This window comes from Magnolia sinica, chromosome 10 (assembly GCF_029962835.1).
Source record: "Magnolia sinica isolate HGM2019 chromosome 10, MsV1, whole genome shotgun sequence".
Classification (NCBI taxonomy): Eukaryota; Viridiplantae; Streptophyta; class Magnoliopsida; order Magnoliales; family Magnoliaceae; genus Magnolia; species Magnolia sinica.
Window position 1 is genome coordinate 20,432,258 of NC_080582.1, and position 18,799 is coordinate 20,451,056.

The window sequence follows — 18,799 nt, forward strand, 5'->3', positions numbered from 1 at the left end:
CTCTTTAAAAAAAATAAAAAAATAAAAAAAATCACAAAATCCAATGGGGTTGGAACTCCGCCCTCCATGTGCTTTTATTATTAAAAATTCGGAATTAAAATTCAACATAATTACAACTATGCCACTCACTTAAGTGAAGTGGCACATCATCTAAAATTAAAAAACTAAAACATATATTATCAATCTCAACCATCAAATAACTCTTAAAAATAACAAAAAACATAAAGAAAGAAAGATCAGAGTTCAAGGGGCCCCCGGATCTAAAAGATCTGGTGGCCTGATGGACTGATTGACAGGATCAAATGGTCAGATCAACACAAAATAGAAATACTATGACTAAAATGATCTCCTAAGCAGCCCACATGCATCATCCTAAAGTGGGGTCTTCCTGACGCATGTCCAATGCATGTGGGGTCTTCAAAATGGCCCCGTGGGCCCCATCTGGAACTCGTCTCCCATCCACAAAGAAAGCTGCACTAATGTGGGTAGTCGTTTCCGTCTCTGGTACAATCGAGTAAGTCCTCCGATGTCCCCATCAGTAACTTATTAATTAGTAAGCTATCTGAGTTGCACCTTAAAGCTGATCACATGAGCAGCACACACTCCAGCTTTACATAAAGAGCTTACTATCTCAACTCAAAACTTCAAACTTGCATCCCACTCCAGCTTCTTGGGGTTTTACACTTGCTAATATTCTTCTAGCTCAAGCACCTAAATCTGCTCCCACTTCCAATCATGCTTTGTGTGACTAAGGTTTAGCCATAAACACAAAGAAAGCAGCTCCACACCTTCACACTAATAGATGTTGCCCTTGGTCATTTGGTCCTAATCATGTACTGCTTCCTATAGATTTTTTTTCCCAGTGGGAGTATACACTACAGCTTCCTGGGGTTTTACACTTGCTAATATTCTTCCAGCTCAAACACCTGAATCTGCTCCCACTTCCAATCATGCTTTGTGTGACTAAGGTTTAGCCATAAACACAAAGAAAGTAGCTCCACACCTTCACACTAATAGATGTTGCCCTTGGTCATTTGGTCCTGATCATACACTGCTTCCTATAGTTTTTTTTTTCCCCAATGGAAGTATAGAGTCCTCTCTATACTCTTCTCTCTTCAGGTTTCAGTTACTGCTAATATCCCTCATAATGTACCAATTTTCTGCCAAGAAATGAAGGCTTGATTTCTTTAGCAGATATCCTCTTCTAGACGATAAACTAATCAATTTTGATGTGCTGGGTCATGTTAAATGGTATTGGGCATATGAATGGCGCATTGTAATCCAATAATTTGTAGTTTCTCTATTTGAGAAATGAAGATCACAAAGGATCTCTTTATGCAATGTGAATTTTGGTGATCTAATCGAATTCACTTTCATAAGTTAAGCCCAATGTTTTAAATATTGACGATATCAACCGATATATCTTGTATATGCCACGATATATCCTGTATCCTAGTTGTGCGATACAAAACACACAAATCTATGATTATCGATCCAGTGAACATTTTCAATTTTCGACCCACGCTTTTATTGTAAATCATGTTAAACCAGTGTCAAATGGTTACAAATCTATGATTCTCCATGTTTTTCATGAAAAATCATGGATTTGGAATTTCGATTTCGAGATTTGGAAGAGATGGGTCAAGTTACAGAAAATTGAGAAAATTCAAAATTTCTCAATTTCTCACAAATCAACTGCAATCTTTGTATCCAAACTCAAAATTAAACATGTATGTAACCTGATCTAGTGATTCTTCTTTTTCTTTTGAATGTATTGCTTGTATTTCCATACATGTCTTCTTACGCTTATAAATTATATGAATAGACTTTGAATATACTTGCATCAGTTTAGTTGGAAAGCACATATATTAGGACCCCGTACAAAGGAAACCCCTATTATGTGCACTTTTTTTTCTAGTGTTTTGATTTCTAAGTGTGTATTGATGTCTTTTTCAACAATCCCTGAAGTTTCATTGAAAAATTCGACCAAGCCTTTACAATTGAGCATGCTACTAAATCTTGCTTTTATGACTCCATGAGACAAAAGTCTCCCACAAAAATGCAATAACCCTAGGCAGACTCTATAGAGAATGCTAGTGTAGAGTGTAGTGGCCCTTTCTGGTGTAAGTGCATTTACACACTTTCCTCTTCTCCTACGGTGTACTATATGCTCTATTATAATAAAATATTGTGTGTTAGGGCAAGATAGCCTAACACAACATCTTTCCCAAACTCTCCTCCCTCCTCCTCTCTCATTTTCTCCTCTCTTCTTCATATTATAATCATCAAACCATTCTCTACTTGGTATCAGAGCATAGATCTAGGCATTCCGCATCCAACAAATTGAGAGGCAACACGTCACCTTGCTGACGTCAGCAGCCGTACGGCTGATGTCAGCATTGGATGGATGAATGGACTCCGTTTGAGCTAAAAGTTTAAGGGTTTGATAGATCTTGATTTTAGAAGATTTGTCAATGATTTTTTAAGAATTGTTTGGACCTTTCATGGTATTTTGGGCGAAATAGAGAAATTTGAAAATCGGGCCCTTTTTCCGTTTTTTTTCGATCTACCTCACATCGGTAAGCTTTTCTTTGGTTTCTTTGTTCAAGATGGACCGAAATCTCCCTCCCAAGCTACCCATGGAGGAGTTTTTACCTAAGATCCATGTTTAAGAGGGTTTTAACCTCAAATGGACGTGCGGCTGGGCCGTTTTTCACTCGGTTGGGCCGTTTTTTTACTGTGTTTCATGTTATTTTGGATGATTGCTATTTGTTGGAGGTTTATATCTTATTATCTTGAATGATTGAGTGAGATAAAGTTGTTTGAATCAATTCTTCTTGGCATAGGGCCTCTCTCGGCATAGGTTTATCTCTCTTGGACTCTCCAATGGCTGACGAAGGGCCCTCATCTCTTGGCATAGGGTCTCTTGAATCCAACCCCTTGCAGATTACCTCCACTAAGTTGAATGGTGACAACTATCTTCAATGGCTACAATCTGTAGAAGTGTTCTTAGGAGCCCGTGAGAAGTTGTATATTTTGGATGATCCCCCAAGCTCTACAGATGTTACCTACAAGTCTTGGACAAAGAAGAATTATCAAGTTATTGCATGGTTGTAGAATAGTATGGATTCCTCGATTAGCCACTCAGTGACGTTTTTATCATCAGCTAAAGGCATTTGGGATACGCTTCATGATATGTTCTCGGAATCTCAGAATTTTTCACGTGTATTCTAGCTAATTCAAGAAATTGGTCAGATCCAGCAAAACTCAAGATCATTAAAAGATTACTATTCGATGCTTCGGGGTATGTAGGATGATTTGGATATGTATCAGCCTCTTCCTTCCAAATGTAAAGAGGATCATAAACATGCTCATAAGCAACGGGATGATACTCGTATCACGCAGTTCCTAGCTGGGTTGAATTCTGATTATCTTCATGTTCGTGATCAGGTTGTTATGCAGGATCCTCTTCCTCCATTGACGACAGTATATGCCATGTGTCAACGTACTACTGTCTCTACTCTTTCTTCTCATTCATTTGTGTCACCAGAGCTTTTGGCACATCTTCCTGATGATCAGTCCTCTCTTGGCCTTCGGGTACCATCCTTGAGTTCAAGGCGCTTTTTTGGTTTTGGTGGTCGTGGTAGAGGCCGCGAGGGAGATCGCGGTCGTGGCAGTCGTAGTCTTCGTGGTCATGGTGGACGTGGACGAGGACGTGATGGTTTCCGCATTTGTTCACATTGCGGTAGAACTAATCACACTGTTGATTATTGTTGGCAAATACATGGTCGTCCTACGTATGTCACTGCTTTTGTTGCATCCACAATTGCTCCTGAGACAGTCTTCCACCCAGACAGCTGAGCAGTCTATTTCAAGGGAGTCTCTTATCATTTCTCGGGCTGCATACGATGCCCTTATGCGGCTTCACATTCGTGATATTCCTGAGCCATCTTATGCAGCTTCAGCCAGTCAGGTACTACTCTTCTTACGTCATCCTCTCCTACCACCTGGGTCATAGACTCTGAAGCTTCCTCCCATATGACTGGTAAGTCTCAATTCTTTTCCTCTTATTCTCCTTCTCCCTATACTCAGTATGTCACAGTCATAGATGAAACCCAAACTCTCATCTCTGGGATTGGTTCCATCTCTCTTTCTTCTTCCCTGTCTCTGCCCTTAGTCTTACATGTGCCTTGTTTTCCATTAAACTTATTGTCTGTTAGCTCTCTTACTAAATCATTAGATTGTTCCATTACCTTCTTCCCTTCTTATTGTTTGTTTCAGGACCTACAGACGAAGAGAGTGATTGGTGGGGGGCATGAGCAAGAAGGCATTTATCTTCTCGATGATACACCTGTTGCTGCTTCTAGTACTCTTTCTCTAGATCGAGAATCCATGACTCGGTGGCACTGCCGATTAGGCCACCCATCAATAGCTAGATTGTGAATTTTGTTTCCCTCCTTATCTGTCACTAAACCGTTATGTTGTGATGTTTATGAATTGTCTAAACATCATCGTGCTACATTTCCTCCTAGCTCCTCTGAGAGGAAATCTCAACCTTTTGTTTTGGTTCACTTGGATGTCTGAGGACCAACTCCAGTTACATCCACTTTTGGATTTAGATAGTGTTACATTTATTGATGATTATTCACGTATGACTTGGATTTATCTTTTGAAATCTAAAAGTGAAGTGTTTAATGCGTTTAAAGTGTTTTATCATAAAGTGTGCACTCAATTTCAATGTTTCATCAAAACCCACCATTCTGATAATGGGGGGAATACATGTCTACTGCCTTTCTGTCCTTCTTATACGAACATGGTATTTTGTTTAGGACGTTGTGTGCTCGCACACCTCAACAAAATGGAATTGCCGAATGAAAGAATCGTCATCTTCTTGAAGTTGCTCGCACACTTCTGCTTGGTATGCACCTACCTAAACATTTGTGAGGCGATGCTTTTCTAACTGCTACTTTTCTTATTAATCGTATACCCTTACGTATCCTGTTTTACAAATCTTTATTTACTATATTGTATCCTCATGATAATCCATTTCCTTTACAACCTAAAGTTTTTGGTTGCACATGCTTTCTTCAAATTTTGGATGGAAGTAATGATAAACTTAGCCCCAGGGCAATTAAATGTGTCTTTCTAGGGTTTACTTAGAGTCAAAAAGGGTATAAATGCTTTGACCCATTGACTCGCAAGAAATATGTCTCTGCCGATATAACATTCTTTGAGGATATTTCTTTTTTCTCAGCTTCAGTCCGACCTCTCTGTGATCCTCTTGCAAGTCAGGGGGAGTATGACCTTTATCCTCTTCCTCTTTCCACTAGTAATCCCCTTTCCACTAGTGATCATGGGGAAACTCCTCTCCCCTCCGCTCAGCATCTTGTTGGTGATTTGGGTGAGCCTAAGCCTCTGCGGGTGTATCATCGTCGAGATAAATCTTCACACGCTCAGTCATCCATTCTTCTGCTCACTTTGGATGTTGGTTAAGGTGACTCTCCTACCTCGAGTTTAGATCTCCCCATTGCCCTACGCAAAGGGTCACGATCTTGTACTCAACACCCCATTAGTAATTTCGTTTCATATGATCATCTTTCACCATCTTTTCAGTCGATTGCAGCTTCCCTTTCATCATAGACTATTCCTCGGTCTCTCTCACATGCTCTTCAAAGTCCTGACTGGACGAAGGTGATAATAGAAGAAATGTCTTCTCTTGAGAAGAATCATACTTGGGACCTTTTGCCACTTCCTTTAGGGCATAAACTTGTTGGATGTAGATGGGTTTATACGATCAAGTTTCTTCCAGATGGCTCCACTGATCGTTATAAAGCCCATCTTGTTGTTAAGGGTTACACATAGACTCATGGTGTGGATTACTTCGAGACATTCTCTCCGGTGGCTAAGCTTAATTTGATTCGCGTTGTGTTCTCCTTGGCCGTTAATTTATCATGGCCCTTGTTTTAACTTGACGTTAAGAATGCATTTCTCCATGGGAACCTTGCAGAGGAAGTTTACATGTATCAACCTCCTGGCTTTCTTGCTTCTCACAACCCTGTGCTTGTATGTCGGTTGAAGAAGACTCTTTATGGACTCAAACAATCCCCACGTGCATGATTCGAAAAATTCAGTCAGGCTCTCCTGGAGTTCGGCTTTGTTCATAGTCATGCCGATCATTCTCTCTTTATATGTCGTCGATCGACGGGCATCATGGTTCTCATTGTCTATGTGGATGATATTGTTCTATCCGGTAGTGATTCGGTTGGAATGAGGGAGGTCAAAGAATTTTTGAAGACTAAGTTTGAGATCAAGGACCTTGGTCCTCTTCGCTACTTCCTCGGAATTGAAGTTGGTTGCTCATCATCCAGATTGGTCTTGTCACAACGAAAATATGTGCTCGATCTTCTCATGGAGACCGGCATGTTAGGGTGCAAACCTGCTACCACTCCCATGGATACTTCGCAGAAGCTTCGACCAGATGGTGCTCTCTTTACTGATCTCGGGATGTATCAAAGACTTGTTGGCCGACTTATTTACCTGATTATTACTTGCCCAGATCTCTCATTTGCGGTGGGCGTTGTTAGTCAATTCATGCAAGCTCCCCGTACTTCTCATCTCACGGCTGTCTACCACATACTTCGGTATCTGAAATCAGCCCCGGGTCTTGGCCTCCGCTTTCAGTTGCATGGTCATCTTCATCTTTTTAGCTATTTAGATGTTGATTGTGCAAGTAGTACTTGTGATCGCTGCTCTACATCCAGCTTCTGTACCTTCCTAGTTAGCAATCTTATAACATAGAAGAGCAAAAAGCAACCAGTTGTTGCTCGGTCCTCGACTGAAGAAGAATATCGTGATATAGTTCATGCGACGTGTGAGCTCGTGTGGCTTCGCAACCTTCTTAAAAAACTTGGCTTTCTTCATTCGGATCCTGTTCCTCTTCATTGTGACAACCAAGCGGCCATCCATATTGCTTGTAACCCGGTTTTCCACAAGTAAACTAAGCATATTGAGGTCGACTGTCACTTTATTCGGGAGAAAGTAGCTTCTAAGGAAATCGTCACTCATTTTGTTCGATCTGGGGATCAACTTGCTGATGTTTTTACAAAGCCCTTGAGTCGAAATGCTCTTCATCGTGTTCGTGACAAGTTGGGCATGATCAACATCTATGCTCCAACTTGAGGGGGAGTATAGATAATGCTAGTGTACAATGTAGTGGCCCTTTTTGGTGTAAGTGCATTTGCACACTTTCCTCCTCCTGCGGTGTACTATATGCTCTATTATAATAAAATATTGTGTGTTAGGGCAAGATAGCCTAACACAACATCTTTCCCAAACTCTCCTCCTCCTCTCTCTCAATTTCTCCTCTCTTCTTCACATTATAATCATCAAACCATTCTCTACTGATTCATCATAAGGATCTGTTGCCCCCAATAGGCATTAACATAAGCATCAAGTGCTAGCATATAAATAAATAAACAACAAACAATGATTCGTTAGTATCCCTTGAATATACCTTTTTGAATATAAATTTTATAATGATCAAATTGCCTACTCCATTTCACTGAGGTAAAATGCATAGAGGATCAATTGCATGTAAAGTAGAAATTTGAAAACAAACAAAATCATGACAAAAAAAAATGCATATAAAAATGACAAAAGATACAAACTTTATATAGTAATGTGCATTTTGTTTTGACTTGCATGTTATGTTCAGCTCCAAACAAGAAATGCTACTCGCTCTACTAGCATGATATTAAATGGCTAGTGCCATTACTAAATTAAGTGAAAACAGTAAGGGCCATCCTGATGACAACTGCATCTCTCTTACAGTGTTTCTTAAACAGTCATTATTTTGTTCCACAGCTAGGAATACAGAGTTTTTTTCTTTTTGCAACAGATGATCATATCAGGTTTCGATACTAGTTGTTTTACCCTTGTCTGATATTCTACTGTATTTTTTATTCTTTCCACGCTATTGCAGCATCAATCAAACTGAATAAAATAGAAGCAAAATGAGGTCAAAACTACTTTGTCAGAGAAGATTTTTTAGGATGCACCTGGCAATTGGGGATACATTAACAATGGTGTGGGTATATCTTCTTTCTTATTAGTACATTACGCTAATCATTGGGAAAATAAAACAGCAGCTGCCCCCTCATATCCTGGGTTTTGGATTTCATTGAACTGTAATCACCCCGTGATATCAACAACATGTAGGAAACCATGTGTATGCAGCATATGTCAACTAAGTTCAATAGGATTCACCAATATCTGCCATTTCTCTCTAAAAACAAAGGTGGGATGTCCTTTAATCTTAAGATCATGGACCAAAAAGGTTGAAGATCACAGGAGAACTTTTAGAAAGTACGTGATACCTCCCAACGTGAGTTGATAGAGTGATGTATGAACCAAGTTGAAGAATTATTTGAGAGATTAGTACAGATCACAAAAAGCCTATAAATAATAGCTTTCAAATATATCATTAATAGAATAATATCCTTCTACTCTCAGGAATCAAGTCCAATGATCGAAACAATCAAAACCAATATTTATGGTAGAGCAAGTCTATTGCTTCAACAGTGAATAGCAGGATCTGACAGAAAAGGAAGGACAAGATAGGTAAAAGGGAATACATCATTAGCTTGTTTTCTTAGATCTTCCACGAGTTGTGTTCCACTGCGCTGCTTCTGTCTTATGTCTAATAATTCCTGTAATTTGATGAATGATATACCAATTATTAGCATGAGGCATGCTACTAGAATCACGAATGAAAATCGATACCTTATGGTACAACAACCAACTTAGACCTGTGCATAAGGTGCAGCAATCTTCACAAAGGAAAAGTCTGGATCTAGCGTATACCCAATACCTGCAATAAGCCATCATAGACAGAAAAATGAGATAAATCAGGAAGGACATGACCATGCAACTACATATGCTGATTTACTCAAATATATTAAGGTACATAAAAAAGCAAGTTATTAAGCCTGAAATCTTTGCAATGTAAAAAACTAAGAAATTATAGATTTTGAATTAGTTTCAACTTCATAAGCATGAAATATCAAGAGCCGTGGAGGCATCATTTGAGAGTGACTAGCATATCCAACACTTCCAACTTTCCTTGAAGTAAATCTTATCTGAGGCTCAGCAATGAGCACTGCTTTTAGCAGCCAAAAAGGGCAATAAAAGAGATTATTCCACTTACATTGTTAATATGCACAAAAAAAAAGAAGAAAAAAGACAAGAATACATCTCACAAATGCTGACAGAAAGGAGATCTCCACAGATATCTTGTAAATAATCAAACATCCTCATCTTTTAAAGAAATGGCCGAAGATATATCTTTTTTTTTTTTCTTTTTTTCTTTTTTTTTTTCCTTTTTTTCTTTGCTAAGGTGAAAATTTTGTCAGTCATAGCAACTTATTTGGCAGCTCAGTTTAGTCTTTCATGAAATATAGAAGTGGAGCAAACTAGGGCTTGCAAGCGAGTATATGTAGAATAATAGCTATGAACCTCAGAAATTGAAGACAATAGTACAAGTGGAAAGCATCAAGATAGTTGTCAAATCCATGAGCAGGATTTTTGGAAGCACACCTTCAAGTGTTGAGAATGCCCTTAGGACAAAGGTAAAAGTGGATGGAAAGCGGAATGGCTGATCAATTGCTATCGCAAACAAATCCTGCAAAAAATGCGTGAAAAGCTTATAACACCATCGATGCATGTGCAATGATAAGGGTCATTTAGAAGAACCAAAAATAAAATGATCAAGTTCCTCTCATGCTTTCCCATTTCACATATTCAACTTCATTTTATTTTTGCTTCTTTTTTATTTTCTCCTGAAAGTATTTCCATAATCAACTTCACAAATGAGCATTCACCCACACATGCCCACATGTGTCCACCCACACACACCTTCTCTCACCAATGTGCCACACACACACACACACACACACACACACACACACACACACACACATTACACAACACTACTCACACTCTAAACCTACATATACCTTTGTTGACCATTGATCATTGACCCTTGACTTTGACCATGGGACTCACATGCCACATATACCTCCACATCACCTCCCTTTACACCTCACCCCTTAACCTTGACCTTGACCAAGCAAGGCCAAGGCGTCTCACATCCCCAACCACTCCTACCTACCACCACGGCCCCCCTCTCCTCTTCCACGCTATCAACTCCCCACTCCCATCCCTCTCCCATGCTCTCTCCATCCCTTCCCTTTCTCTTACCTCATCACACTTTACCTCCCATCCCTCTCTCCCATGCCTCTCTCTATAAAAGATGGGCCCACTCCCACATTATTAGCCCTTCACACACCCAAGCTTGGAAAAAAGGAGGGAAAAAAAAAAAGGAAAGAAAAGAAACAAATGAGAGAGAGAGAGAGAGAGAGAGAGAGAGAGAGAGAGAGAGAGACATCAAGCCACCCAAAACATTCATCAATGGGACACTACACAAGAGGAAAAAAGTGAGTACATCTCACTCACTCTTCACCATTTGCTTTTTCTCCTCCTTGGATGATCTAAGGCAAGAGGTGGCAAGACATCTAAGGCGGTCTAGTGGACCGAAAAGAGTCTGCTTGGATGTGTGGTAATGATGCTAAGATCAGCCCGCTGGACATGTGTTTATGATGCTTAAATTAATTTGGTTGAACATGTGTGAATAATGCTTGAATTAGTTCACTTGAACATGTGTGAATAATGCTTGAATTAGTCCACTTGAACATGTGGTTATGATTCTTAACTTAGTTTACTTGGACATGTGTGCATGATGCATGACTTAGTCCACTTGAACATGTGTGAATGATGCTTAGACTTGGTTCACTTGAACATGTGTGAATGATGCATGATTTAGTTCACTTGAACACCTATTTATGATGCATGACTTAGTTCACTTGAACATGCGTGAATGATGCTTAAATTAGTTCACTTGAACATGTGTGAATGATGCTTGACTCAGTTCACTTGAACATGTGATGCATGACTTAGTCCACTTGAACATGTGTGAATGATGCTTGAATTAGTTCACTTGAACCTGTGTGAATGATTCTTAACTTAGTTCACTTGAATTGAACATGTGTGAATGATGCTTGATTTAGTTCACTTGAACATGTGTGAATGATGTTTGACTTATGTGAATGATGCTTGACTTAGTCCACTTGAACATGTTTGAATGATGCTTGACTTAGTCCACTCGAACATGTCTTCGTGACACTTGACTTAGTTCACTTGAACATGTGTAAATGATACTTGTCTTGGTTCACTTGGGTATGGGTGTATGGTGCCTATATTGGTCTACTTGAGCATTGCTTAGTAGTGCACAAACCAGCCCATTCAACCTTGTGTGGTGGTGACTAAAGCAGTCCACTGTTCGAATGTGACGTGTTGCAAGATGGATCAATGTTCAAGTGTATTAGCATGGCAAGTTAGATCCATGAGGAACACATTATGTGTGTTTACAAGTTAGACTCTTACCCAAGCGTACAAGTGCAACAAACCAAACAATGGTGCATGCACAAGTGTGAGCAAATTAGACCTCTTGTTGAATGTGGAATCCTGTGTAGACTAGCCCTTTACTAAAGTAGCAAATCATGTGTTAACCTACCATTTGATAACTTGCTAACTTGAAAGAGCTTCCTCTCGAATTATGCATAAGAACTCATGCATGTGTGCCATGGAATGGTTGGAAATTGTGAACTCATGTGGATTGTTAAAACCTTGAGGTAGTTCGAATTTGTGGGCTCATGTGAATGGTTAGAACCTTGAAATGATTCAGATTTGTGAACTCATGTGAATAGTTAGAACCTTGAGAGGGTTTGAAATGGTCAACTGATGTACCCCGTGCATGTGGATTGTTAAAACCACACAAATGTTTTGAGAACACCGGAAAAAATCAGGCAAGATAATTAAGTCCCCTGGGTTGAAAATCCCTAAAGCCAAATAGAAGGGAACATCGAGGGGTCCCATAGGTGAGAGGCCCTAAACCTAACTTGGTACCAATTGGAACCCCTACTGTCAGGCTGACTGAGCACATGTTGCAAGAGGTTCCCACTACCCATGTCAGATGGAGAAGAGGTGTAACGAGCCCACAACATATGTTGTGATAAAAAGGGTTCCCTATTGTCAGGCCTGGTTGGGTAAGCATATTGGGTGTGCAACAGGTTCCCACTGCCGAGGTCAGATGGTGGTTAGGAGACTTTTGGCCAGCTGGTATAAAATGGCCCCGGTTGTTCAATGAAGTTAACTGTACTGAGATGTGTTGGCTATTGCATTAATAAGCATTGCATTCATAATTATCTCACATGTATAGTTTTACGCATGATTCCCAAATCAACATGTTAATCATGATTACTGGAGTAAGATGTGATTATTATCTTACATGCATAGAGGTGTACTCACTAGACTTATTAAGCTCCCCCCAAGTTGTTGTTTTTAATTTTCACAATAAGTTAACCGGCAGCAATAGCTTGGCATGAACCTGAGGATATTTTGGTTAGTTTATTTTTGAAAGTTTTTATTGTAATATTTGCAATAGCAATGGTTATTGTTTTGCAAACTCGAATGGTTATCAAATAAGGCTGATGTTGGTTACTACTATTAGTTGAATGCTATAATGATTGAATAAGTAGCTATGTGCTTAGTACTTAACAAAAACACAAACAAACAAATAAAAATAAAAAATCTCCCAAGTCGCACCTTTGGGCTAGGTTTTGAGGTCACATGTATATCCGGGCGCTGGATTCGGGGCTTGACAGACTTGGTATCAGAGCATACGGTTTTGGGATAACCTAGAATTAATCCTTATTTAAAAACTTAACACTTCCAGGAATCAGGATTTCCAATTTGAGTACCTAGTAAACTTATTATCCTGGATTTGAGAACATAGACACATTGGAGTTGGGATGCCCCTTGTGTTGATAATTGCAATTAGAGAGTTACCCTGGATTATGAATTTTTGCTTGTCCAGCTATAGATCATGTTGGGGCACAATGAATTGGTATACACTAGGAGTAGGCCCTTAGTTGGCGCATTGAGATCTGACACTTCAGACAATAGTCAGCCTTCAGAGGGAGTTCTCTGCGCCTTAGGGAGAATGGCAACGATACTAGAGTAGAAAGTTTGTCGTTCCAACAAAGGGCATGCAATGGTGGAGAAGGGCATGGCAGGGAGCTTCACCTAAGAGTTCCAAAGGTTAAGCCTGACAGTTTTTTAGGGTTTGCCGAACCCAATGGAGGCAGAAAGATGGAAGGCACAACTGGTGAAGATCTTCGCGGTTATGGGGTGCAACAAGGAGTAGAAGGTAGTTGTTTTTATTCTTGAAGGGGAAGAAGACTACTGGTGGGAGATGGAGGCCAGGACTGCTAAAGAAGGGACAGTTTGGACTTGAGAGAGATTCTACAAGAGGTTCGAAGAGAAATACTTTCCCGAATGCGTCCGAGAAGAGAAGGAGATGGAATTCATGGCACTGGAGCAGGGCGAGTTAAACATGTCACAGTATGAGGCAAAGTCCACTAAGTTGTCTCGTTTCGCCATTTATTTGGTGATGAACGAGTCACACAAGGTGCAAAAGTTCGAGAGGGAACTAAAGGGGTCAATCCGCAGTAAATTGTTGGCTTTGAGGCTAGAGAGTTACGTGGAGCTGGTCAAGAGGGTGATCATTATCGAGAAGGTCAGCAAAGAATAGTGGAGGAGTTGGGACCAGAAGAAAGAGGCTTAGGACAAGGGCAGAGCGACACATGACAGGCAGTTCAGTGCCACCAAGAGGCAAATGACTGCAAGGCCAGTCGCCCAAGCATACGTATTGCTAGTGTCGAGACAATTTTCGAGGAAGTGCTTTAACTACGAGGGGACGGGGCACTCAATTTTCTTTTGCACTTGCCCGTAGCAGCAGCAGAGGTTGCAGTTCCAACAAAGGCCAACGGCGACAGGGACTGCATTTTCAGCAACAGCTAAGGCCGTAGTTCCAACCCTGTCAGCGGCAACAGAAGAGTCAAGCCCCCTGCCAGCCAAGCTCAGGGCTATATTTTTGTGATACTGCGGGAAGACCCAAATGCCTCCGGGTCCGTATTGGAAGATACTTTAATAGTTTATCCATCGCCTATTAGGATTTTTTTTATTTTTTATTTTTTAATATTCGAGAGCTACACGCTCCTTTATTGCTCATGATTTAGTATGCTCGTTGGGATTGTCCCCTGAACCCCTAAAAGGAGGATTAGTAGTTGCGACACCATTAGGGAGTTTCGCCACCCTAGACCATATATGTAGGTCCTGTCCTATTACCGTTGGAGAGTCGGTTTTGCCTGCAGACCTGATCATGTTGAAGATGCGGGAGTATGAATTTATTTTGGGGATGGACTGGTTACATGCCTTCCACGCTAAGGTGGACTGCTTTGAGAAGACAGTCACCTTCTCCATTCCCAGGCAGCCACCATTCCATTTCTTGGGGACATTGAGAGAAGGGTCACTAGAAAATCTCCTAGCTTTCATGAAGGAGGAACAACAGGTTGTTTACAAGTTTTCGAAGGCATTCCAAGACAAACATGGTTTGCTGCCAAGAAGGGTTGTTGATTTCGGTATTGATCTCGTGCCCAGGACTATGTCGATATCAATGGCTCCATATCGAATGGCACTGCCAACATTGAAGGACCAGTTTGTATCTAGCATTGGCAAGGCTTCATCCGACTGAGCACTTCCCATGGAGCAATGCTTTGGGCTCGATGTCGAGGACTCGTGTGTATCCAAACGCCAGATTCAGGGCGTGACAGGACAAGAGGAAAATAAATTTTAGCTTTAAAATGTATAAAGCTACTAGAACATGCATCTTTCCGCTTTTCCATAATGCTTGAGGGGTAAGGAATAGTAATCAACCAGTGAATAATGTTAATAATGCAAGAACTCACACAAACATTTAAGCATAGAGAAATGTTTTACCATTAAGTTTAATTAAATTCCACCCTTTGTTCCCTTTCTTCAAAGAAAACAGAGAGTTTAAATGATGGATTCATTGGATTCTAGATCAATGGAGCTTCAACCCACAGCTTCTGCCTTGACTGGGTGGTTCTCAAGCATCATATTCCAATAATAGTAACTCCTCTCTTTCATTTGATGGAAGTACTTCTGAAAGATTGAATGTACCTATATAATCAGACTCGCATGTTCAAAAGTCTCACTCCTATTATTTTATAGTTCCAACAAGTCACATGTAGCCATTCAATAACCAATATTCCCTTGCAATGCAATATTTAATGCTACTAATACTTTAATATTTTTCTGATTTTTGTCACTTTATTTTTGATCTGACATGGCATTAGAGCAAATATTCATGAGTTCTCATGGAACTCATCTAATGTATGTGCTATGTGCACGTATCAACAGTGTTTTAATTATCAACATTATCAGCTGATCTTTCGGTATTGCAGGTGCCAGGTATGAAACCAGTGTAGTCATACCTCTTTTAACATCTCCAAAAGTGTCATTGAAAAATTTGATCGTTTTCCTAATCTTTCCCTCACACAACATTACATCCCACTATACATGCGATATGTCCCGTGCGATACAGATATGTTTCTGTATCCCAAGTGTGCGATATATGCATCGATATCAATACTGAAAACACTTGCTATCAACATTATTCGGTGCATCATAATAAATAAATAAATAACCGCTCTCTCAATTGTTAATTCTATATTTGTCTCCCAATTTGCAATAAATTTCGTATTATTCCCATCACCAGGGAGGATAAATAATTAAATGTCTTTATAACTCTTTAGATAGAATAACTTATTCATAATTTCATTATTTTTATTTTTATTTTATTTATTTATTTATTTATTTGTTTGAGGAATGACTACTGTAACTTTTGAAACATAGTCATACAACACTCTTCAACAACTTCATTCACGTGGGTTAAAATATTTTTAAATCAGTCCTATTTCCATCATGAAGTTTGAAACAAGATTTGTGTCATTTAAATGCTTTGTTCATTTATCCGTGAAACACCCTCCTCACTATTGAACCCTTTTGAAATCTTCCAAATGTCCTTTCAGTATTACCAATACTTTCTACCGATCACCAGCCATCAATCTTTGCAGACTTAACAGTTGGATGGGTTTCTTTCCATTTTCTTCTCCTTTTAAAAAATTATTTCTTAAGGATATCATTCAAGTGTCGTATTAGGATCCGTTTTCTTGGTAAAGAAAGCATCAGAATGTAACAGAGTATGTTAACTAATACTCTGTGTCAACATGTGTAGTCTTCACATGCCTTTCCAGTCGAACAGGTTCAGTTCGAGCTTTTGATGCAACTGAATATTGTTACACAATGTATATTGTACCTTGGGTAGTGGACTTTTGTAGGTTACAAGTTTCGCTGGCCAGAGATAAAGATATAATATCGTTATCGCCGATAATATCGCCGATAACCGGAAATGCAGGAAAAAAGGGGGAAACATGGAGAAAATGGTAGAATTTTTCAGTGAAACTTTAGGACATGCATGAATACATATATTTACATATTCATGAATGAAAAAATTGCAAAAAAAAAAAAAAAAAAATGCATTACATGATAAGTTTTCATTTAATGGAACACAAAAGGCATGCGATCCCATAAAAAATCACTTTAATAGCAATCAAAATGAGTTTATATATTACAAATGCAGCTGGCATACAGTAATTAAGACATGTAAAAGTGAATGAACTCAAAGATACCAAATCAAGGATGGATTGGATTATCCAATTAGGTGTGGTTTTTGCATGATAGAGATGTACGTCACAAATCCACTCCTACCATCTGTTTTGAAAGGCCACAATAGGACAATGTTCTAAAAGTTAGGCAGATCCAAAAATCTGGTGGTGGGCCATACCACTGTTTTTAATGGTGGGCATTTAATCACCACTGTTTCCCTTAGTGTGGTCCACCTGAGATGCAAATCTGTCTCATTTTGAACTCATTCCTTAAAATTATCTATCAAAAAAAATGGACGACATTGATAAAATATTTATCATTATGATGCCCCTACAGAACATCGACCCATCAATCCAAAGATACAAACAAGTGACACATGCGCACCGTATAAATCAGTATGCTTATCGTACTGTGTGTGAGGCCCATTGTGATTTATGTATTTTATCTACCCCATCCATCCATTTTACAAGATAATTTTCAGGCTTGATCCCAAAGATGAAGCATATCCAATGCTCAAATGGACCACACCATAGGAAACAATGTGAATTGAACATTCCTAGGGTTGAAAAATCATTAGGGGCCACAAAAGTTTTGGATCCATGTCATTTTTGTATTTTACCTTTATCTATTTCCGTGTGATCTTATGAATAACTTGGATGACAAATAAACACCACTGTGGGCCATAGCTCCTAGGAAGGTTTCAACTTGGATGACAAATAAACTTCCCTAGTCCACCGTGATGTTTATATACATTCAAACTGTTAATGGTCCCATTCCTGCTGGGATGAATTGAAAATAAATAAATAATAATAATAATAATAATAATAAATAAATAATACCCCCCGTATTGACTCCCACCCACTTAGTGGTGCAAGGAGTAGAGTGGATTATGTGCAACCTTAGCTTGACATAAGATAGTACAACACTTACAGTGGGGCCACGTTGATATATTTATTGTATATCTATCCTCTTCATCTATTTTAAAAAATCAATTTAGGGTATAATCTCAAAATTGGAGCAGATTCAAATCTTTGGTGGACCTTTACATAAGAAACAATGGTGATTGACCATTAAAACCTTCTCATGGGTTACAAAAGTTTTGGACCAACCTGATATTTGTTCTTTTCCATTCATAAAGGTTTATGTGACCTTATTAATGGGTTGGATGAAAAATAAACATTACAAAAACATTAATGTGGGCTTGAAGAAGTTTTTAAAGGTGGAGGTTCAACCACCACTCTTCCTTAAAATATGGCCCAACTTAGATTTCTATCTGCTTCATTTTTGGGCTAGCGTCTTATAATGATATGGAAAAACCTATGGTTAGCATGGATAAAAAACAAATACATCAAGGTGAGCCCGCCGTGAGAGCCGCACCATCATTTGTAAAGCGTAATTGCACCGAGTTCACGGTCTCAAAAGAGAGCTTTCCTCTGCGCTGGTGTACCAAGTAGTTGGGTGCATTGACGTTGGCAAGTTCTGTGGGTCCTATCATGAGGTATGTGTTATATCCAAACCGTTCATTTATTTTATGAGCTCGTATTAAGGCTTGATTCGAAAAATAACACAGATATAAAGATCAAGTGGACCACACCGCAAAAAGCAATGGGGGATTGAACGTATACCATTGAAACCCTTTTGGGGGTCACAGAACTTTTAGATCAATATTATATTTGTTTTTCCTCTTAATCCAGGTATTTTTGACCTTATGAACAGATTAGATTGAAAATAAACTTTATGGTGGGCCCTACGAATGTTTTAACGGTGAAAATCATTACCCACTACTATTTCTGGGGTGGTCCATTTGAGCTTTGGATATGATTTATTTTTTGACTCGTGCTCTAAAATCATCTTGAAAAATGAATGACCGGTATGGATGTAATAAATACATCATTTTGGGGGCCATTTAACTTTGATCTCCTTTGAACCGTTTGTACAACTCGGAGCTCGAGAAGCATCAGCGCTTGTCATCGCATGACACGTACCCACGCTGGTGTATACAATCCCTTCCCTTTCGTCTCATCTTCTCCGGAAAACTTCAATCGTTTTTTCCACATGAAAAAAATCCCAAATCTTTCCCAAAACTTCTCTC

The 18,799-nt window shown here is 39.3% G+C and overlaps 1 protein-coding gene across 2 annotated transcripts in view; it reads right to left on the bottom strand.

Annotated features, from left to right (window-relative positions):
• The window catches only part of LOC131258139 (protein ACTIVITY OF BC1 COMPLEX KINASE 7, chloroplastic), a 137,726-nt gene that overhangs the window by 47,004 nt on the left and 71,923 nt on the right, over window positions 1-18,799 (bottom strand). For both annotated transcript variants that reach the window (XM_058259248.1, XM_058259249.1), the window contains 3 exons: window positions 9,595-9,679; window positions 8,808-8,869; window positions 8,634-8,708 (listed from right to left, as the gene is read on the bottom strand). In XM_058259248.1, coding sequence (XP_058115231.1) covers window positions 8,634-8,708; window positions 8,808-8,869; window positions 9,595-9,679 — 222 coding nt within the window. The remainder of the gene's footprint in view (window positions 1-8,633; window positions 8,709-8,807; window positions 8,870-9,594; window positions 9,680-18,799) is intronic.